Source organism: Natrix helvetica (assembly GCF_964273705.1).
Source record: "Natrix helvetica genome assembly, chromosome: 1".
NCBI lineage: Eukaryota > Metazoa > Chordata > Lepidosauria > Squamata > Natricidae > Natrix > Natrix helvetica.
The window spans coordinates 238,739,447-238,762,351 of NC_138548.1; the positions used below are offsets into that span (position 1 = coordinate 238,739,447).

At 45.1% G+C, this 22,905-nt stretch overlaps 1 protein-coding gene across 3 annotated transcripts in view; it reads left to right on the forward strand.

Moving 5' to 3' along the window:
* Nucleotides 1-22,905, forward strand: part of TTYH2 (tweety family member 2) — an 84,532-nt gene that overhangs the window by 37,606 nt on the left and 24,021 nt on the right. For all 3 annotated transcript variants that reach the window (XM_081939886.1, XM_081939888.1, XM_081939887.1), the window contains exons 3-5: nucleotides 14,787-14,898; nucleotides 19,076-19,296; nucleotides 22,399-22,494. In XM_081939886.1, the coding sequence (XP_081796012.1) occupies nucleotides 14,787-14,898; nucleotides 19,076-19,296; nucleotides 22,399-22,494 (429 nt within the window). The remainder of the gene's footprint in view (nucleotides 1-14,786; nucleotides 14,899-19,075; nucleotides 19,297-22,398; nucleotides 22,495-22,905) is intronic.

Genomic DNA, 22,905 nt, shown 5'->3' on the forward strand with positions numbered 1-22,905 from the left:
CTTGCCTTTTAATTTCTATCATTAAATTTTAATCATCCATGCCTCTTTTAGTGGTGGCTCAGTGGTTAAAAGTACTGGACCTGTCTGCTGGAAAGCCAGCAGCCCAGATTTGAGACCTTAGTTCCACATGACAGGGTGAGCTCTCATTCTCGCCCCAGTGCCTGCCAACCTAGCAGTTCGAAAGCATGCAAGTAGATAACTACAATAGGTATCACTTCATTGGGAAGGTAACAGTTCTCTGTGACATCATGCTGGCCACAGAAATGTCTTTGGACAGCGCTGGCTCAATGGCCTTGAAACAGCGATGAGCACTGCCCACTTAAGACAAGCAAAATAAAACCTGCGCGAACTCCTTTACCTTTTTTATTTTTTCCCCTCTTTTTAAATTTTATGAGGGAGATGGTCAGTTTCTAACTTTGATAAGTAAAGGGAACTAAAATCCATTTGTTGGAGAACTCACTTGATCTTTCTTAATTACTCCATTAGCCTAAAACCAAACAGCAAAATTCTACTCTGGCCTTTATCCATTGATCAAGTGCAGTTCCCAAATAGTTTGAATGCACGTTACTTAGGTCAGGGGTCTCTAGTCCCTGGGCACTGGTCCACAACATGCCAGAAGCTGGTCCGCACAAACAAGCGAAGCCCCATCTGAGGGATACAGACAGCACATGAGACCACACACCCTCCTTTAGGGCTTAAGAATATTCTTTACATAAAAATAGTTTCATGGGTGAGCAATCCATTGGCTGCAAGTTTGCCTATCTTAAAGGCAACATGGTACGTGTATTCCTTATATGTGCTCATGTTCTAGGGATATGAATTGAATTGTTTTTAATGGGTAACACCCCGTTAGGAACATAGAGGCAAGAGTGCTTGAAGCTAAGGTGGTTGCATTGAGCATTTTGGAAATGGGTTCATTTGGGTTTCTGCTCAAAAACAGTGGTTGTCCTAGAAGGGATAAGACAACATCTATTTACCCTAGTTGAGTTCAAATCACCAGGACCAGATGGATTATATCCCAGAATTCTGAAGGAGCTGGCAGATGTGATGTTGTAACTACTAAACCATATATTTCAAAGACCCTGAGAACTAACAGGACTGGGGAAAAAGCTGATGTTATTTCAGTCTTCCAAAAAGGAAAGAAAATATCCAAGAAACTACAGACCAATCTGTCTCGCATCAAATCCTGAAAAAGATAAGCAACAGATCTGCAAACACCTTGAAACAAATAAAGCTATTACTGGAAAACATATCATTCCAGACAAACCTTATTGCATTCTTTGACAAAGTGACTAAATTAGTGGACCAGCAAAATGCTGCGGACATTGTATACTTGGACTTCAGTAAGGCATTTGACAAAGTAGACCACAGTTTACTTCTTGGTAGAAAAGAAAAAAAGTGGGATAGACAATTTAACCACCAGATGGATTCATACCTCTCTGACCAACCACTCACAACATGTAGCCTTCAATGGCCTTCATCAACATCTCAGTTCCTGTCATATATTAAATAAGCATGCCAGCCAAGACAAGATCTTTAAAAGTCATATTTTAAGGAATGCCTCACTGGGTGTTTGGAAAAAATATCAATATCGGCTAAACAACAAGATACCTATATGGGGGGTGCCTAGACACGCTATAGAGAATATAAGTATAGAACAAAAACAAGATGTAACTACATATGCAGAACTCCTTAGTATGGATAGAGGTGCACTGCAGTTGAAATCTTTGAATGCATTAAGAGATGAAAGGGTAATTCAAACCTGGTTCCAGTATGGTCAGTTACAGGCTAGATGGAAAAAAGACCAGAAATCCAGTTTTATCCAAAATGAGGATAACTTGATAAAACAAATCAGGGACCAGGGTCAAATGTGCATAAAAAGGTTGTATAATGTACTGATAGAAATAGACTCAGAAACAGAATTAGTTAAAGATTGTATGATAAAATGGGCACAAAATTTTGAAGAACCAATAATGATGGAAACATGGGAAGAGATTTGGGTAAGAAATGTAAAATTTACACAAGCTCAGAACTTGAGAGAGAATTTCTACAAGATGTTGTACAGATGGCATTTAGATCCAGAAAGGCTAGCCTGTATGTATCCGAATCTACAATCTAAATGTTGGAGATGTGACTGTGTTGGTGCCACGTACTACCATATTTGGTGGATTTGTAAAAAAGTTAAAGCATTTGGGATAAAAATATGGTGGGTTATTCAAAATATTTTGAAAAAGAGGATAAAGTTCACACCCCAGTTGTTTTTGTTATGCATAGTTTCAGACTGTACTGTCATAGAGACTAATCTGATCTTGAACCTAACGACGGCAGTAAGATTGTTGGTGGCACAATACTGGAAGAAGGAAGAGTTGCCCACTATTCAAGAATGTACGTTAAAAGTAGTAAACTTAGCAGAGATGGCCAAAATTTCAGCGTATCTGAAGGATCACTCAGATGAGAAGTACAAGCTGGACTGGAGAAGATGGATTGACTCTATTCAAAACAAATACCAGACTAAAAAATTTCAGTTAGCTTATGAATAAAAGCATAAAGTATTTACAATTTATTCAAAGTTAGTTTAATAAAGGGGGAGTTAAAGCACAAGAATAGTAACATGTTAAAATTAGTTAGCTTATGTTAGCGTATGGTTGTTAAATGTTTATACCCTGTATTTTGCTCTGGGAGGTCGGGGGGAGGGAGGGTGGGAAGAGGGAAGGGTAAGGGGGGTGATAATTGTAAAATTTATTAAAACTTTTTAATTAAAAAAAACATCTCAGTTCCAATATCTCAGGGGTTGCCACAAAGAAGAGGGAGTCAAACTATTCTCCAAGGCACCTGAGGGTAGAACAAGAAGCAATGGGTGGAAACTAATCAAGGAGAGAAGCAACTTAGAACTGAGGAGAAATTTCCTGACAGTTAGAACAATTAATCAGTGGAACAGCTTGCCTCCAGAAGTTGTGAATGCCCCAACACTGGAAGTCTTTAAGAAGATGTTGGATAGCCATTTGCCTGAAATGATGTAGGATTTCCTGCCTAGGCAGGGGGTTGGACTAGAAGACCTCCAAGGTCCCTTCCAACTCTTCTATTGTATTGTAACATGGAGGGAAGGATGCAGTGAGATACCCCAAGGTTCTCTCTTAGTCCTAGTACTCTTGAGCATCTTCATAAACAATTTGGATGATGAGATAAAAGGAGAACTCATCAAATTTGTAGACAATACCAAGCTGAGGAGGAATAGCGAACACTTAAGATCGGCTCAAGATTCAAAAGGATCTTGACAGACTTGAACACTGAGTCCTATCTAATAAAATGAAATTTCAGTGATAAGGTAAGTAAGATGTTATACTTTGGCAGGGAAGTCCAAAAGCCCATGTATAGAATGGGTGGTTCCTGATTCAACAGCAGTAACTGAAAGGGAACTAGGAGTCCTAGTGGATAACTACTTAGGTATGAGTCAACAGTGTGCTACAACTGCCAAAAAAGCCAATGCAGTCCTAAGCTGCATCAACAGAGGGATCGTATCAAGATCATGTGAAGTGTTAGTACCGCTTTATATTGTACTAGTAAGACCACACTTGGAATACTGAATCCAGTTTTGGTCACCCCAATACAAAAAAAGATGTTGAGACGCTAGATAGAGTGCAAAGAGCAACAAAGATGATTAGGATCCTGGAGGATAAAACAAGGAACAGTTGCAGGAACTCAGTATGTCTAGTCTAACAAAGAGGAGGCCTAGGGGTGACTTGATGGCAGTCTTCCAATGTTTATGGAGCTGTCGCAAAGAGGAAAGGGTTGACCTATTCTCCAAAATACCCGAGGGCAGAACAAAAAGCAATGGTGGGAAACTTATCAAAGGATCCAACCTAGAACTAAAGAAAATGTCCTGACAGTGAGAAAAATTATTCAATGGAATGGCTTGTCTTCAGAGGTTCTGGGTGCTCCATCACTGGAAGTTTTTAAGAAGAGATTGGACATCCATTTTTTTGTGGAATGGTATAAGGACTCTTGAGGGAGTCAGTGGCTAAGATGCTGAGCTGGTCGATCAGAAAGGTTGGCAGTTCAGTGGTTTGAATTCCTAGCGCTGTGTAACGGAGTGAGCTCCCATTACTTGTCCCAGCTTCTGCCAACCTAGCAGTTCAAAAGCATGTAAAAATGCAAGTAGAAAAATAGGAACCACCTTTGATGGGAAGGTAACAAGATTCCGTGCACCTTTGGCATTTAGTCATGCTGGCTACATGACCACGGAGACGCCTTCGGACAGCACTGGCTCTTCGGCTTTGAAACAGAGATGAGCACCACCCCCTAAAGTCGGGAACGACTAGCACATATGTGCGAGGGGAACCTTTACCTTTTTTAGGGTCTCTTGCTTCAGCAGGGGGTTGGACTAGAGGACCTCCGAGGTCTCTTCTGACTCGTGTTATTCTGTTACTGTAACAGATCCAATTCAAACTTGTAGCATATTTGAAATGTTTAAACCCGCCTGTTTTGCACTCAAGCAGATCTTCTCTATTCAAAGCAGAATGTTTTAAATTTGATTTGATTTATATTTAATTTGAAACAGTTCGGATTAGAATCCTTTCACAGCTCCACCACCCAGTTCCCCTGAGACACTTTGGCTCTCTCTCCCTCCTCTTCCCCCCTTGTGCTGCTGTCTTGAATTACTCAGAAGAAAGAGAAAGTAATGAAGTTTTCTCCTAGCTGTTAACAGTTCACTGATTTCTTATTACTATTACATTACAGTTAGCTGGCAGAAATTAGATTGCTTGGTGTCATGCCATTTATGTCAGCAGAAAACCTGCAGTCCTTTTCCAAACAGTAGCCAAGTGACTGTGTTGATCATCAGTTCATCATATAGTCTTTTGGAGCAGGGGTCTCCAACCTTAGCTACTTTAAGACTTGTGGACTTCAACTCCCAGAATTCTGGCTGAGGAATTCTGGGAATTGAAGTCCCCAAGTCTTAAAGTTGCTAAGGTTGGAGACCCCTGTTTTGGAGGACAAAAACTATACGAATCATAGGTAGTTTCAAGTGCCCATCCATGCTCTCTGTAAAGTAGTTCATTTCTCATGTTGGCTCAATATGTCTCCGTTTCTCATCCCTTCTTTGTCATCTTCCTTGTAAAGCATTTCAGACAATAAAACTGTTTAGAATGAGTATCTTTTATACTCTCCTCACAGAATAAATGGAAAGTGGATGAAAGAAAACAACATGTAGAAATGGCTTGGAAGGGAGTAAAAAGAATATTTTGGACTGCCGTGTGGGGGTGTGAGGTTGCAATAATGAGAAGTATGAAAAGGATGTTTGATGGATAATAAAAGTGTATTAACTTTATATGCCACTCAATTCCCAGCAACTCTGGGCGGTTTGCAAATGGTTAAAACTTTAAAAACAAGGAAACAAGAAAGTACAGGTAGTCCTCGATTTACGTCCGCAATTGAACCCAAAATTTATGTTGCTAAGTGAGACAGATGTTAAGTGAATTTTGCCCCATTTTACGAAATTTCTTGGCACACTTATTAAGCGAATCACTGCAGTTGTTAAGTTTGTAACAAGGTTGTTAAATTATTCTGGCTTCCCAATTGACATTACTTGTCATAAGGTTGCAAAAGTTGATCCCATGACCCCCCCGGGACACTGCAACCGTCATAAATATGAGTCAGGCCACGCCTCTGAGTTTTGATCACGTGACCAATGGGATGCTGCTGTGGTCATGTGTGAAAAGCAGTCATGAGTCTTTTTTTCAGTGCTGTTGTAACTCTAAACAGTCACTAAATGAACTGTTATAAATCGAGGACTGCCTGTACAAAGAATAATAAAGAAGGCAGAAATGAGGAAACCAATGGGAACAAAGGAAAAGAGGATTTCTATCACCCTTGGCAAAGAGACCGGTCTTTAGAGCCTGAAGAAATGAAGTGAAGGAGATTGTGGATGAAGAAAAAAAAGAATTGAGAGCAAGTTTTCCTGTACACCGCTTGGAGAGTCCAAGCAATGGGTTAATTCAGTCTGCTTGCCCTTAGGACTGAGGAACTATTTTTCCTTTAGCCACACCTCCTCCTGGTGTGATCAATCCCCCAGAATTCTTCCTCAGTCAGCCCGTTTGGACGTAATTAGCTAGAGCTCTGAGCTGAATTAATCCTTTTTTGGCTTGGACTCTCTATTTGCGTTTTATTTCTATTTCCTAACATTTCCCCAACTTTGTGAGACGTTTCTATCCTCATCGCTGCGCTTTTCTCCAGCAGAATTTACATTTGAAGGCCAGGAGGTAAGCTGGAAGGTGGTGGGGGGTGCCCCTCAGCCGATCCTTATGGGACGGCTTCGGAGGCCTGCCGCTTGTCGTTTAAAACGGCGCAGCTGCAGCGGCGAGGTTCCTACGTCCCCAGGCCCCTCGTTTGTTGTTTTAGACGAAGTTTTCTTCGTTCCCCGGCCTGCTAGAGGACCTCTGCCGCAGGGAGGAGTGGGCGATCGTCGCCATTCGAGGCGCGTTCGCTCCTCGCTCTCCCTTAGCCCCACGCTGTTGCGGCGGCCATTTTAGGCGCGAAAAAAAGCGCGCCCAGCCATGGCCGCCATTTTGCATCAGCCTCGTTATCAGGAGACCGCTGGAGGTAGCAGGGCCTAGCAAGGGTTTCTCAGGCTGGGATCGCCACCTTCGTCTTTTTGCCTATTTTTGCGAGCGGTGCTGGTTCCTGTGCCATTCCAACGGTCATCATACCGGCTCAGGGAGGAGGCCTAAGTAAGCGCAGGCCAAAGCTTTTTTCTAGTCATTCTCCTCCCTGCTTCTCCTGCGGAGCCTTGCGCCTCGGTGCAGGCCCCAATCCTACCCCTGGGCCTCTGACTGGTATTAAGCATGGGATGTTTTCATACGTATTGACTCAATTACTGTGCATATGGCAATTTTGACAAATCTTTTTGTTTTGTTCCCCTTGCAGCAACCAGTCTCTCTCTCTAACTTCTGCCTTGTCATAGCCTTGCTCCATCTTGTGTGGTCATTGACTATGGACCTGCCCAGTCCCCCTGATTCCCAAGATACTAGGCCGAGCCTCTCTCAGGCCCCTAGCAAGGGTTCCTCCTCATCGGGGAGTGGGGGTGCGGGCAAGAGTGGTGGGGGTAGCTCTGGGAAACAGCGTTCCAGAACCCCTTCCGTGGCTGAGGCCAAGGATGCTGAAAGGCGCCAGCGGGCCCTTGACAAGCAGTTTGAGAAGGCCAGACGCCAGGCAGACAGGGAGCAGTCCCTCTCAGGAATCCCTCCCTCCCGGGAAGATCTCCAGATGGTCCTCGCCGAGGAGGTGGAGTCCCAGGACCTATCCCCAAATAGGTCATTTGCAGAGCCGGCTTCCCCGGCACCCTCTTGGGCCTGTGAGCAGGCCCCTCCCCCTGGGGATGCCAGCATAGATGACATGCAGGGTGAGGCTTCACCCCCCCTAGAGGTGGGCTTGGATCCTGATTCTGACTCAGAGGAATTATCTCCCCGCATGCAGGAACTGATGGCCCGTGCCATTGCCAAGGGCATCACGGAGGCCATGAAATTTAAGAGTCCCACTGCAGTGGCCCCTAGGGGTCCCAAACCCGATCAGGCAGCTCCCCCTCCAAGCAAGCATGCTCGCCATCCTTCCCTGGAATCCTCGGTGGTCAGCGAGGCCTCTGCCATTGAGGACCCTGACCCGGAGGTGCTAGGTCTCTCAGACGACGAGGACCTTCCCCCTGAAGCGCCCGCCTTTGCGGGTCTGTTCAAGCCCAGCCTTTTCAAATCTGTCCTTCACAAGGTCAAGGCTGCCACCAGGGTGGGGATCAAGCCCAAACCGGCCGCGCCGGCGGCGGATGCCACTCCGGCTAATCCCAATGCGGTCATGTTTGATGTCCCAGCACCCCAACAAGAGCTGGTTCCGGTCCCGGGGCTGTTTCTCGACCTAATCCAGCGCCAGTGGGCTCAACCAGCCACGCAGTCCTCTCCCAGTGGGGTAGATAGGAAGCTTTATACTATGGAGCCAATGCTGGAGGACCTTCTGGCCCTTCCCACTGTCGACCCGCCCATCGCTGCACTCACCTCCAACTCCTCCCTACCGGCCGACCTTCTGGAAGGCCTTAAGGCGGAGGACAAGAAGGCGGAAAAGGCGTGCCACAAGACCCACCTGGCGGCTGCCTGGGCCATCAGGGCCTCTTCATCTGCCTCCTTTTTCAATAGGGCTTCTGTGATCTGGCTGCGCGAGCTCCTAACCAAGCTCCCGGCGGGAGACGTCCGCCTCCACCAGGACGTGTCTAAAATAATCGCGGCCTCCCAATATGCCGCTGACGCATCCTTTAATACCACTAAATTCGCCTCCAGGGCACTCGGCTCTAATATCACTTCTCGCCGGCTGATCTGGCTCCGACATTGGCAAGCGGACCAGAAAAACAAGTGGAAACTGGCTTCCGCCCCCTTTAAGGGGTCCAAATTATTTGGCGAGTCCCTGGATCCTCTCCTCATCGAGTCCAAGGACAAGAGGAAGATCCTCCCTTCTCTAAACAAGAAGCAGGAACGTAAGACCGCTCCCTATTCTAGGAGGCAGTCCTTTCGTGCCTCCGAGCCTTCCACCTCTGCCTCTTCCTTCTCTCCCTCCAATAGGTCCTTCGGTCAGCAGGGCGACAGGTCCCAGGACAGGGCGCCCTTTCGGGACAGAGGCAGGCAGCAGTTCGGCTTCCGCAAGTATAACCGCGGTGGGGCCTCCAACAGGCCGTTCCGTAAGTCAAAGTGACTGCCCGGGCTCGGCGCCCATCGGGGGTCGCCTCCAGCTGTTTGCCTCCCATTGGGCCCAGACAACCAAGGACGCTTGGGTTCTGCAGATAGTCAGGGAAGGCCTCTCCCTGGAGTTCCTGTCCCTCCCCCCCCGGACCTTTATCCGGTGCCCAGTCCCATCCTGCCCCCAAAAGAGGGAGCGTATGGACCAGGAAGTCAGACATCTCCTAGACATCAGGGCCGTGGAACCAGTTCCCCAGGGCGAAGAGGGGAGGGGGTTTTACTCCATCCTCTTCCTGGTGCCAAAGAACTCGGGGGGGTGGAGGGCCATTTTGGACCTCAAAAACCTCAACAGGCACATCGCCTACCGGAGGTTCAAGATGCAGTCACTGCAGACCATTCTGGCGGGGATTCGACAGGGAGATCTACTCACATCTATAGATCTCAAAGAGGCATACCTCCACATTCCCATCCGTCCTCAGCACAGAAAGTTCCTGCGCTTCTATTATGCAGGTCGTCACTTCCAGTACAAAGCTCTCCCATTCGGCCTCTCGTCCGCTCCTCGGACGTTTACCAAAGTGCTGGCGGTAGTGGCGGCCCAGCTAAGACGCAGGCCCATAAGGCTCCAGTGCTACCTGGACGACATCCTTATCCAGTCGTCGTCCAGGCAGCAGGCATTGCGGGATCTCCAAATCACTATGAGATCCCTCAAAAATCACGGCTTCACTCTAAACCTAGAGAAGAGCCATCTCACTCCAACAAACAGACTTGTACACCTGGGGGCGGTGATAGATACCAACTTGTGCAGGGTTTTCCTCTCCCAAGACAGGTTGGCCGGTCTAAGATCCATGACCCACAAGGTGATGAGCTTGAGGCAGGCTCCAGTGGTCCTTCTGTCGCAGCTGCTGGGAAAAATGATCTCCTGCATTTCCATCGTGCCGTGGGCCCGCCTGCATTCCAGGGCGCTTCAGTGGCTGCTGCTGCCGCACCAGAGGGCATCCAGGAGCAACTCTCCCAGGCCGATTCGAGTTACGCCGGAAGTGAAGAGGTCTCTCCGCTGGTGGGTGTCTCCGGCCATCCTCAAGGGCCACCTATTCAAGGAGCCCGAGAGGTTAATCATCACCACAGACGCCAGCCTCTCCGGCTGGGGAGCCCACATGGGTTCCCTGGTTGTCCAGGGCAAGTGGTCCCAAGTGAAAACCAGCTACAGCATCAACCTGCTGGAACTGAGAGCTGCTCGCCTGGCCCTGCGCCATTTCAGCCGGTCCATTCATCGTCAACATGTACTTCTGATGACGGACAATGTGGCCACCAAGGCCCACATCAACCGCCAGGGCGGCACCAGATCCAGAGCACTGATGAGAGAGGCGGAGTCCCTGGGCCGCTGGGCGGAGCGCCATCTGGAGTCTCTCCGCTCCGACCACATCTCCGGAGTGGACAACACACAGGCAGACTGGTTGAGCAGGACAACCATAGATCCTGCGGAGTGGAAACTGGCCCCTCGCCTGTTCCACCAGATGTCCGACAGATTCGGAAATCCGACCGTAGACCTGTTTGCGTCCAGGGACAACAAGCAGCTCGACCGCTTCTACTCCCGGTTCTTCACCCCGGGGGCGGAGGGGACAGATGCACTGCGTTGCAAGTGGCCCCGCGAGCTACTGTATGCCTTCCCTCCCCTGCCTCTCCTTCCTCAATTCATCTCCAAAGTCATCGCAGAGGGAGCGGAAGTCCTCCTCGTGGCCCCGCACTTGCCCCCCAGGTCGTGGTTCGCCGACCTTGTCCACCTGTCGGTGTCTCCTCCGTGGCGCATCCCTCCGGACCAGATCTTCCTCAGCCAGGGGGCCGTGGTTCATCCAGAGCCCCAGTGGCTCCAGTTGGCCGTCTGGCATTTGAGGGGGACCAACTGAAAGGCCAAGGCTTGTCAGAGGAGGTAGTGAACACCATTCAGGCAGCGAGACGCCCTTCAACCACCAGGATTTATGATGCGTCCTGGGCCGCCTTCGCAAAGTGGTGTGGGGAGCTGCTCATCGAGCCGACGACCGCGCCTGTTTCCAGAGTCCTTGACCTTCTTCAAGCGGGACTCAACAAGGGCCTGGCCCCGAACACCCTTCGACGCCAAGTGGCGGCCTTGTCCACCGTCTGGTCGGGCGACTATCTTTTGCCTCTCAGCAAAATCCCGAAGGTGCGCCTCTTCCTCAAGGGCGCCTCTAACCTTTGCCCTCCCACCGTTCATCGCTACCCCACTTGGCAGCTGTCCGTGGTCCTGCGGGCCCTCTCCAGCCCTCCATTCGAACCTCTACGCACTACTTCTCTTCGATTCCTGACGCTGAAGACGGCCTTCTTGATTGCCATCACGTCAGCTCGCCGGATTTCAGAGCTGGCGGCTCTTTCTGTTCGCCAGGACCTGTGCGTCATCCACCCTGACAGGGTCATTTTAAGGCTGGACCCGACCTTTACCCCCAAAGTAAACTCATGGTTCCATAGAGCGCAAGACATTGTGTTGCCAAATTTTTGTCCTCATCCGTCGCATCCCAGAGAGCGCTCCTGGCACAATCTTGATGTCAGGAGGGCCCTGAAGGTTTACATTGCTCGTACTGCGGAGTTCAGGAAGTCAGAGGCTCTTTTCCTCTCCTCCCAGCCTGGTTCCCTAGGGAAGAAGGTCTCTTCCTCCACGATTGGCAGGTGGCTTCGTGCCTGCATTGCGACAGCCTATGAAAGTCAATCCAAAGCCGTTCCGCGCGGCATCACCGCACACTCCACACGAAGTGCTGCTACCTCGGCGGCCTGGGCCACCCAGGCCTCGATCCTGGACATCTGCAGGGCCGCTACGTGGTCCTCTCCTTCTCCTTTTGTGCGACACTATAAATTGGACATTTTCGCCTCGGCTGAGGCGTCCTTCGGCAGGCGTGTGCTCCAGGCGGTTGTGTCAGAGACCGAATCCCGGGAGCCTTCTTCTGCCCACCCAGATGGACAATAACTTGGGTATGTCCCATTGCTTGGACTCTCCAAGCGGTGTACAGGAAAATGACCATTGGCTTACCTGAAGGGTCCTTTTCTGTACACCGCGGGAGAGTCCAACCCACCCTGGCTCTCAAGGCCGGGATTCGGGTTCTTCGTGTCAACAGTACATCATCTTGGACGCTTCGCTCCGTCCGCACGAACTGACTCCTTCTAAGAATTCTGGGGGATTGATCACACCAGGAGGAGGTGTGGCTAAAGGAAAAATAGTTCCTCAGTCCTAAGGGCAAGCAGACTGAATTAACCCATTGCTTGGACTCTCCAGCGGTGTACAGAAAAGGACCCTTCAGGTAAGCCAATGGTCATTCTCTAAAAATGAAGATAATTATAATTATATTGCATAATGTATATAAAAAGGAAAAAGCTGCAAACAATTTTTGATGGAAATGAGTGAAAAGGCATAAACCTGGAGCCTTGAGGAGAGTAAATGCAAAAAATTAAATGTTGAACTACAATCTGGGATGAAGCTGAAGGAAGAGAATTGTGGAAGGAATGGAGACTTATATGAAATGCGAGTGGTATAAAAATGGATTTGAAATGAATGCTATAAATGTTAATATTCCAGAAAAATGGATGAAAAGGAAATCAAAATGAGCAGGCTGAAAATAAAAAGGTGGCAGGTGTTGCTGAAAAAATGTTTAAAATATGGATGTGGTTTGTTTATGGAGTGATTATGTAGCTTGTTTGTGTAAAAGGCTGCACGTGTGCATGACAATTGGAAGAATGCTATTATTGTTCCCTTCTACAAAAGAAAAAAGTAGAAAGAGTGAATGTAAACATTAAATAGAGATCAATTTCTTAACTGTGCCTGAAGAAGGTCTTCAGCAAAATTTGGATTGAAAGAGTTATGAGAAGTGATAATAAGAAAACTTGGAAAATGCAGCATAGCTTTCTACTTTGCAATGGGTATACATATTGTTATATTTTTAAAAGGAGGGTTGGTATTCTTCTTTCTCCTTCTCCCATATGTATATAATTTAAAAATTAAATCAGCTAAAAGCAAAGTATTTCACAGAGCGCACTGTGTGCTGAATATTGGACAGAAAACAAACTTTAAAAAACACTCTTCTGCTCATCTGTACCAAAATAGGTCTCTTGTAATTGTTGTATCTGACAATTGTTTCATATTGCTTGTCCTTTTCTTTGCATCTCTTTTTACATATAGGCCATGAAGAATTACCTTTAAAAAATAATGTGTGTGTGTAATATGTATATGGGTGTCACATAAGCATAACCTTTATTTTTTATTTTATCATAAACATGAAAATCATGTATTTAAGGTCAGATGTGAAATGTGTCCAAGATTCTTGAATCCAACTAGTGAAATTTGGCTGAGGTAAAGCTGTTCTTCAATCCAAATGGCTTACTAAATAGATTTCCCATGATAATAATGGCAGACTCCCAAAAATATTCCCTTTCCCTAATAGGAATATCTAGGGGGAGGAGGGGGATCTGTAATTTTAAAAAGTTGTATCAAGTGAGGATATCATGGCAAAAAGAAGGAATTTTTTTAGGTTACTTTCATTATTGCATTGACTGAATGGATGTTCCCAAAAGCTAGTTTCTCCATCTTCCCTTCTTTTAGCAGCTTCCTTTCAGGGAACTTTCATGAGACGTATGGCATGAACTGATCGATTGATTTCTAAAATTTATATGAAGGTCCTTTATGTAGTAACTGGCTCTTAAGCAGTTAGCTCTCATTTAGATACAGCAAGCAGGAGGTTCTGCCATTTAGAATCTCATTATGGCAGAACCCAAAGCTTTCTTCCTGTGGGATACAGGCCATTCCCCAGTGAGAACAATTGTCATTGTGGACCTACATGATGACATGTGGCATGCACTCTGAAATTCTCTTCTGCTTTCCTTGGGTTAATCAAGAAGTAACCCACCCTCAGAGGTAAAAGGGCTATCATAATTTGTGTGATTTAATTATGGTAGTATTATGGTAGTATTAACCCTCAAAGGGTGACTCAGTGACTAAGATGCTAAGCTTGTTAATCAGAAAGTTCGACAGTTCAGCGGTTCGAATCCCTAATACCGCATAATGAAGTGAGCTCTCGTTACTTGTCCCAGCTTCTGCCAACCTAGCAGTTTGAAAGCATGTAAAAAATGCAAGTAGAAAAATAGGGAGCACCTTTGGTGGGAAGGTAACAGCGTTCCATGTGCCTTTGGCATTTAGTCTTGCCAGCCATGACCATGGAGACATCTTTGGACAGCGCTGGCTCTTCGGCTTTGAAACGGAGATGAGCACCGCCCCCTAGAATCAGAAACCACTAGCATATATGTGCAAGAGGAACCTTTATCTTTACTTTATTAACTGTCATCTAAACACACAATCTGGGATTATGTTTGGCTAGAGAGAGGTAGAATTCTTTTCTGAAGTTCCTTTTGAATTTCCTGAAAAGTCAGATATTTGACTTGCAGGATAAGCCATTCTTTAAGCTAAATGAAACGAGTTAATAACTCCCATTCGGAACTATTTATAAATGACTCAGAGAATAGTCAGAAATGATGTGTTGACTTTTTAAAAAAATACAGTGAAATAGTACATTTCGTTAAATAAACATATCAAGAATCTGAATTTACGAAAATAGTTAATCAGTTTGGCGTACAGAAAGCCTTTATGGGCCTTCACAGATTCATCAGGCCTTTATTACCATTGGTCTTTAAAAACCGAAAAACAAAAGTCTGCTGTTGTTTGTCAGGGAAGGGGAGAATGAACATCTAAAGAAATTCAAGCTTTCTGTTTCACAGAGTGAGAGTGAGGAATATCACCTCTTTCTGAAAAGCAGTTATTTTTCCTGTTAATCCATAACCTTGTATTAAATCTTTCCTATAATGGGGTGGTCTCCCTCTCCCCCTCCCACACACACACAGAGGAGAGAGACCACCCCATTATAGGAAAGATTTGTAGGATTTTTTAATAAATTTTCTCCTTTCAATAGATGGAACACCTTAATGATTTTCAGTCTGAACCTTGGTGATGCTGCTACAATCAAATGGCTCTGATTTGTAACTTTTTCTTTTTTACTCACATTTCTGTATTTCCTCTCTTTTTTCTAGTGCGGCTGTTGGCATTGGGTTTTATGGCAACAGTGAAACCAACGATGGGATTTATCAGTTGATCTACGCCCTTGATAATGCTAATCACACCCTCTCAGGGGTTGATTCACTGGTAAGGCCTCTCTTCTGAGGGGAACAGCCTTAGATGGGTTTTGTGGAGTGCTGGAAGTTGAAGCAGCTATTTGAGAATAAGATTCCATTGGAATGGTCATCCATTGGAATAGCTTAATACCAAGAGGCCTACCATTGTTGAGGTCTCTCCTCTACTTCATAGCTTTCCTACTAAGAACTTCCGGAAATTTTATATTGATGGATCTAGAATCAGTCTCAAATAACCTTTTAGGAAAGCTTGATGTTAATATTTCTGGATAAGTTTTGGATCTTTTGGATAAGAATTGTGTAAGCTATTCCAATAGGATAAGAATGCTACAGAATGTCAACCTTCCGGTATTTGTTGTCAGTTAATCAGGGCAGAGCTGGAAGAGACTTTTGGGAGGTCTTCTAGTCCAGCCACCTGTTCAAGCAGGAGATCCTATACCACCTCCTATAGGTCACACCTCCTATAGGTGGGGGCCTTGAAGAAAATGTTCTCTGACTGGTCCAATGAAGCTGGCAGACTTGATCAAGGAAATGCATTATTTCATAGCCAAGTTGATAGCAATTTGGGCAGTTGTAAAATAAAGGGCAGATGAAGATAAGCCAACCTGAACCAAAGAGAGAGAGAGGGAGGGAGGGAGGGAGGGAGGGAGGGAGGGAGAGAGAGAGAGAGAGAGAGAGAGAGAGAGAGAGAGCCAATGAGAAGAGTGCAGGTAGGAAAATTATATCTAAATGGGTTTGAATACCCTTTACTTAAATAAGGGCTGCTCTTGGATCATTACAGCCGCTGAAATTCTTTGGCATGGTTTTCACAGATTTCCTGCAATTTTACTTAAGTAGTTCATTCCTCTCGGTGAGGTGAAACTGACAGTAAGTACTGGACAAAGAATTGATTCATATCAACAATTCCACAGTCTATCATTATATTTTCCCCTGAAGCTACTATCATCTGTACTCCAGAATGGCATCATGTGAAAGAGGTAGTTGCATCATACACTGGCATATCGGTTGCAAAAACGGAAAGTCAGAAATCTGAATATGAGATTGGAAACGTCCACTTTGGTTAGTCAGTAAAATGGACTAAATGGACTTTTGTACTATCAAGAAAAGCCTTGGCTCTGATTAACTTCAGAGCAGTTATCTGAAGTTATTTTATTGCTGTTGAAGGGAGCTGAGATCATAGTGTAAGGATTTGGGCTGAGATAACCCATGAGAAACATATTGTCTGAGAAAAGGATTGCTTGAAACAGAAGGGGGGGGGGAACACTGTTGAACAAAGAAGCATTGAGAGGGGCAAAAGGATATGAGTGAGTGGGAATGTAGCCATGGAGTGATGGTGACTTAACATCCTTCTATTTGTCTCATCCTGCTTTTGCTGCATGGCTATAGGATCCCTTTGGGATTTTCTGTAATTTTACATATCTTTGCCAACAAATGATATCAGAGTTTCATGTGGATCCCCGTAACATATAAAAGGAGTCTGAAGGAAGAGGACAAACATAGGATCCTTGTTTCATTTATTTCATAGAGTTATCCAAAAATGTGATGTTCTAGTATTGTTCACTGGAAACAGTAAATTCAGTTAAAGAATAACTAAGGCCAATTGTGTATCTCACTAAATAATCAGCGGTGGTTTGACTCAACTCAATCCTAAGTAAATACACTACTAACTTTGGCTCCCTCGTCACAGAGGTCACCACTCATATGTCTCAAGTAAGCCATGCCCCACTCAAAGAAATCTGATCTGTTAAGATTGCCATTTCAACAAAATTGTTGCCTATTAATTGTGCAGAGGAGGGGGGGGGAGAGATTTCGAAACCATTTCTCAAGCGTTGAGACTCCAGACATGCAATCGGAAACATGTTTTCAATGAGGAAAATTGTGGTAATAGTGCACTTTCTTAAAGGGGGTTGTCAAAATCAAGCAAATTGAAGCAAAATTGTCCAGGAAACCACAAAAACGTCTTGAAGAAATACAGAGATATGCAGGCATTTTTCAACTTGGCTAAATTTAGTGTTAACGACTATTATCAGAGAAGCACTGAATGAAAATAAGATTCATGATAGTTTTAATACTTTGAGTGCTGTTAATCACTAAGAAGAACAGTGAGGTTCATCTCAGGTTTACCAGGAACCCGCCAACCCCCCCATTGATTACTCCTTAAATGTTTGGCAAAATGTTCTATAAACAAATACCCAAAGTGAAACATCTCAGGTTACACAGATGTGTTCATGACTAATAGAAACGAACACTGTGCTCCACAAGAAGGCCCACATTTCGGCTGTCAAGCATGGTGGTAATAACGTCATGGTTTGGGAATGGTTTGCAGCTTCAGGGCCTAGGTGACTTACCATTGTTGAAGAAAGAGTAATTATGGGGAGATCGAGGTTCTCCCATATAACACCTATCCTGCGCGAGCTGCACTGGCTTCCTGTGGCCTACCGGGTGCGCTTCAAGGTACTGGTTACCACCTTCAAAGCGCTCCATGGCACAGGGCCTAGTTACCTGCGGGATCGCGTCCTGCCCCATACATCCCTGCGACCCGTCCACTCACACAGAGAGGGACTACTCCGGGTGCCGTCCTCCAGAGAGTGCCAGAGGGCAGCACCCAGAAGTAGGGCCTTCTCTGTAGTGGGCCCCACCCTTTGGAATGACCTCCCCCCAGACATCAGGACTACAACCGACCTTCACTCCTTCCGTATGAAGCTGAAGACCTACCTGTTTCGACTAGCTGACCTGGCATAATTCTACAACCTCTCCAGCCCTGGGCATTTTTAATTGGTAATTTTAGTTTTTAAGGGTTAATTTCACTGGGGTTTTAACTTTTTTAGGTATTGTAACTTATTTATTTATTCTTACCTCCTCTGTACGCTATATAATACTTTTGTACGTCGCCCCGAGTCCCTGTGGGGAGAGGGGGCGACTAATAAGTTCAAGTAATAAATAAATAAATAAATAAATTTTGGTTTGTTTCGGAGTAATTCTACAGAATAATACCAGGAAGTCTGTTAGTCGAATAAGTCAGTGACCCAAACGTACAAGTAAATTTACAAAAGAATGGGCAAAGGACAACTGATCAAAGAGAGAAGCAACTGGGGAGACATTTCCTGACAGTTAGAACAATTAATCAGTGGAACAACTTGCCCCCAAAGTTGTGAATGCTCTGGAAGTTTTTAAGAAGAGATTGGACAACCATTTGCCTGAAATGGTGTAGGGGGTTGGACTAGAAGATCTCCAAGGTACCTTCCAACTCTGTTCTTCTACTCTAATAATCAGTGTTAATAGGAGACGGGAGATCCAGCCCTCACCCACTGCTTTGCGGGGTTCCTGCAAGATTCATGTCCTTTTGTTGCTGCTTTGCCCCTCCTTTCTTCCCGGGTCTCCTTTCCCAATGTGCCTTTAATTTTTTTTTAAAAAAAATGGATGAGAGGATAGCTGAAAGATGAGCCTGTGAACATGGTGCTAATTTAACTTAAGTTGCTTTTGAGAAGGACAATTTCATTATCTGCTTTTGTGAGAAGAGCCTTTTCACTGGGGATTTATGGGAATTGATATGTAATGCATCTGGAAGACACCAGCCTGAGGAAAGCTGTTTTAGATTATAATATGTACGCCTGATGAAAGTTAGTCACCATCCCCTTTGTGTTGTCTTTATTCTTGGGGTGATGATTGCATAAGACGACTTGGCCTATCCAGATCAATATACAGGTAGTCCTTGACTTACAGCAGTTCCTTTAGTGACCGTTCAAAGTTACAACAGCACTGAAGTGACTTGTGACTATTTTTCACAACCTTTGCAGCATCCCCATGGTCATATGATCAAAATTCGGACACTTGGCAACTGGTTCGTATTTATGATCATTGCTGTGTCTGAGGGTCATGTAATCACTTTTTTTTTGCAACCTTCTCAGAAGCAACACCAATGGGGGAGCCAGATTCACTTAACAACCGTGTTGCGAACGTAACATCTGCAGTGATTCACTTAACAACTGTGGCAAGAAATGTCGTAAAATGGGGCAAAGCTCACTTAATGAATTCTCACACAACGACCGAAAATTTGGGGTCAGTTGCGGTTGTAAGTCGAGGACTACCTATATAAGTCAAGGTCATTGTGGTCATTCATTCTGCTGTGCAAGTGATTAGAAGCTGTCTGCCTGCTGGTTCTCAGAGGTCTGCTTATTGTCTTTTGGCAGGTCTCAGGCACTAGGACACAGATGAAAATAGTTCTGGAGCAGCACGTGGCCCGCTTGAATGAGATATTTGCAACCCACGGTGAATATGTACAAACGCTGAAATTCATGCAGCAGATGGCAGACAATATTGTGCTGCAACTGTCAGCGCTTCCTGTGTGGAGTGATGTCACTGTAGACTTGTCCATGATTGCCAATGATGTCAGCTATGTAGAATATTACAGGTAAGTCAGCACGGTCATCGTGGCAAGAGACATACATTGTCAGTAAGGACTTATTGAAGAGTTTGTGGATTTCAGCCTTCTCTGAGCTGGATGTCCTCCTCCTCATGATCCCAACTCAGGATGACTCCTGACTGAGAAATGCAGAAAATGAAGTCAATATATTTAAGAGGTCCTCGGCTGGAGAAAGATTGAGGTCTCTTGTTAGAAACTGTTTGAGCTAATCTGGAAAGTCTTGAAAGTTCAAAGGGGATTTTTCCCTTCAGGCCTCTGAAGCTACAGTAGCTCCATAGTTTAATTGCTGGGGGGGAAGTGCCTGCTCTGATATCCTGCAGAATTACTCCTATTCAGCAGAGATGATATCGTGTCTGTACCAATGAATTGATTCCTTAAAATAGCCCTTTGTGGATTTCATTACACCATTACAGAGATGGGACTTCTTTCATTCATTTCCCCAGATTGTTGGGGGGGTAATATTCTGACTCTGTAAACAGTTTAGAGAGGGCTGTAAAGGCACTGTGAAGTCTAAGTGCTATTGCTATTGCTGTTTTCCCTTCTTTTCTTTTACCCCTGATGGAATGAATGGGCCTTAGCCTAAAATCTTTCTGACTTACCGCAGGATCCAAGAGGGCAGTGATTGGACAGATAGGAGGAGGAACTTTATCCTGGTCAAGTGACTGTGTTTTTGCTTAATTCTTTCTTTCCAGCATGAGACAGCTTTCCTTAAAAAATAAAAACAAATTATGTAGGTATATAAGAAAATGATTAAAATGCTAACATTTCCACGATATCGCTGCATGCTAGAGGTAAAGATTCTCTATCGTTCTTATGATTGCAACTCTGGAGAGGTCCAGCTTCATCATGAAAAGTTGTATAGGCACCAAGTTCAGAATGGAGACATTCTGATCAACATGGTTTCGTTGAATATTTGTTATAAATGGAAGCTGAATTCTGATAGAATTAATGTCCACGCTTGAGTTTTAGGTGGGGTAAAGCTAATGTAAGGTATCATCACACTCTGGGAATAAACATTGTTCTGCAGCAAACAAATATGCACTTGATTTATTTCATGGGCTGTTTCTCAAATTCATCCCATTTGCACATCTAATTTCTATACTTAACATAGTTTATTTTAAATAGATATAGTTGCTTATTTAACTTGCTCAGAGGGCACAATGAAACCAGAACTGCCCTGAATGCTAAAAAGTGGTGGTTGGTTTTTTTCTTCCCCCTAGTCTTTCTGAATTCTCTTGGGAGTAGTGAAGTTGCACCAAAAGCTGCAGCTTGCCAGTGATTAGCTCTTGGCCACACGTGGAAGAATTTTAATCCGATTCCAGTTTAGTTCAGACACTAACTAAAATAGAGATCTTGCTCTTCCTCTTTGTCTCTAATATTGTTGAAGCAGAAAACCCCTATCTGTGAATAAATAGTACACGCAAGGTCGGAACAATTAAAAACCTTTCCTTTGGCAAAAATGCAGAAAGACAACTCTCGTTCATGTGCTCCAGGAATGAGCTACATGGATTATTAGGTAATCGCATGCATGTGCAAGCACAAAACACACCGAGCATTGTGCAAACTGCTTTATATCGCAGGTGGGAGAATCCCTGCTGACCAGGTGGCACTTTAACATTAGCAAGCCAGATAACCACTAAATAGGATTATATCAGAGGTGGGTTCTGGCAGATACTACTGCCGGTTCGCTGGTGTGTGTGTAAAATAAAAATTGTTCTGCGCAGAAGCAAAAAACAAGATGATGGCCCAGCCCGGAGGACTGATTCAGGGGTGTGGCAGGCCTGGGTCGCTGCCGGCTCCAGCGACCAAGGCCGCCAAACCACTACCAGTTTGGCCAAACCGTTAGGAACCCACCACTGGATTATACCCAGAAGTATATACAGTGTTGCATTTTCTTAGCCGATGTAAATGGTTCGATTTACATGAATTACACATTCCTGAAATTACACATTCATCATTTCTAACACACCTACAGCTCAAATATTTAAAAACAGGCATTCTCAAAATTACCTTAATAACGCCTGAATGAAAAAAAAACATGCTAGACTAGACACTTGGGTTGTTTGGGAGAGCCTCTCTCATGCAGGAGGCAAAAAAAAAAAATCACTTGTCCCACCCCACTCTTAAGTGGGACTGCAGGCAAACTGCATTAGGCCAGCGCTTGGAATACCATGAGAACATTTGACAGTGTTCTTTTTGAGAAATAAAACCTTATAAGATAAATGCATACAGTCCCCATATCCTCTTTTGCCCTTCTGTTTATTCCTTGCTTAGTTCATTCATCTTGTTTCCCCCCCCCCCCCATTAGCTTTGTAGCTATCCATAATGTTTTCTCCTGCCCAGTATTTTGTCAGTATTTGTGATTTTGAAAGAAAAGCACAGGTACTCCTCGACTTACGACCACAATTGAGCCCAAAAGTTCTGTTGCTAAGTGAAACATTTGTTTGCCCCATTTTACGACCTTTCATGCCAGAGTGGTCCAGTGAATCACTGTAGTGGTTAGATTAGTCAAACAATTGTTAAGTGAATCGGACTTCCCCTTGAGTTTGCGTGTCAGAAGGTTGCAAAAGGGGATCACGGGGACCCCCGAAGCAGCTGAATTTTGATCACACGACCATGGGGATGCTACTACGGTTGTTAAGTGTGAAAACTGGTCATTAGTCATTTTTTTTCATTGCCGTTGTAACCTTGAACTGTCACTAAATGAACTGTCGTAAGTCGATTATTACCTATAATCGCCTGCCTGCTAGCTTCAAAGTAAGTGTAGCTTATTCCCAAGTAAATATGATTGCACTGCAGAAGTCCCAGCTTCTCACATCTGCTTCATTTTGCTAGCCGTAAATGCTTTCCACTTCAGCAGTTCTGTCTTCAAGTCTCTAGAGGAAGTGAAGTTTGCCCTTCACAAACTTGGATAATTTGTAGAAATGCCACGTTGTTGTTGTTCCATGGTTCTGCCGAGGTGTTGCCCCCAAAGTGCCCTGCTTAAATTTCACCATCCTTCCTCCTGCCATGTTTCTCCAGGGATGTATGAGTTACCCAGGCATTCTCTCTCTCTCTCTTTCTCTCTCTCTCTCTCTTTTTTTTCTCCAGATGGCTCTCTTACCTCTTGCTGTTCATTCTGGACTTGGTGATTTGCCTTATTGCTTGCCTGGGGCTGACTAAGCACTCCAGATGTCTGCTCATTACGTGAGTACACAAAGTCGTCTCACCAGAGGGGCAGGAAGGAAAGGTATCTTTTAATGCAGTCTGGTGATCTTGGGCCCTGAGAGAGAGTCCTCCCTGAAGAAATACCACCTGGCAAAGGTCTCCGCTTGTGAGATTTAGGGAGGGTTTCTTAGAATTGGTAAACTGCCATGAGAGGGATCGAAGAGTTCCATCCTGCCTACATCGCATTCTATTCAGAGGTGGTATTCAGCCAGTTCTGGCGAACCGATAGCGGACAGTTTGGAGAACCGGCAAATAGCATCTCTGGCTGGCCCTGCCCCCATCTATTATCTGCCTCCCGAGTCCCAGCTGATTGGAGTCCCAGCTGATTGGCTGGGTCTTCTTCTCTTGCCCAGCACAGGAGGACGGAGTTGGAAAGCAGGTTACTGGGGT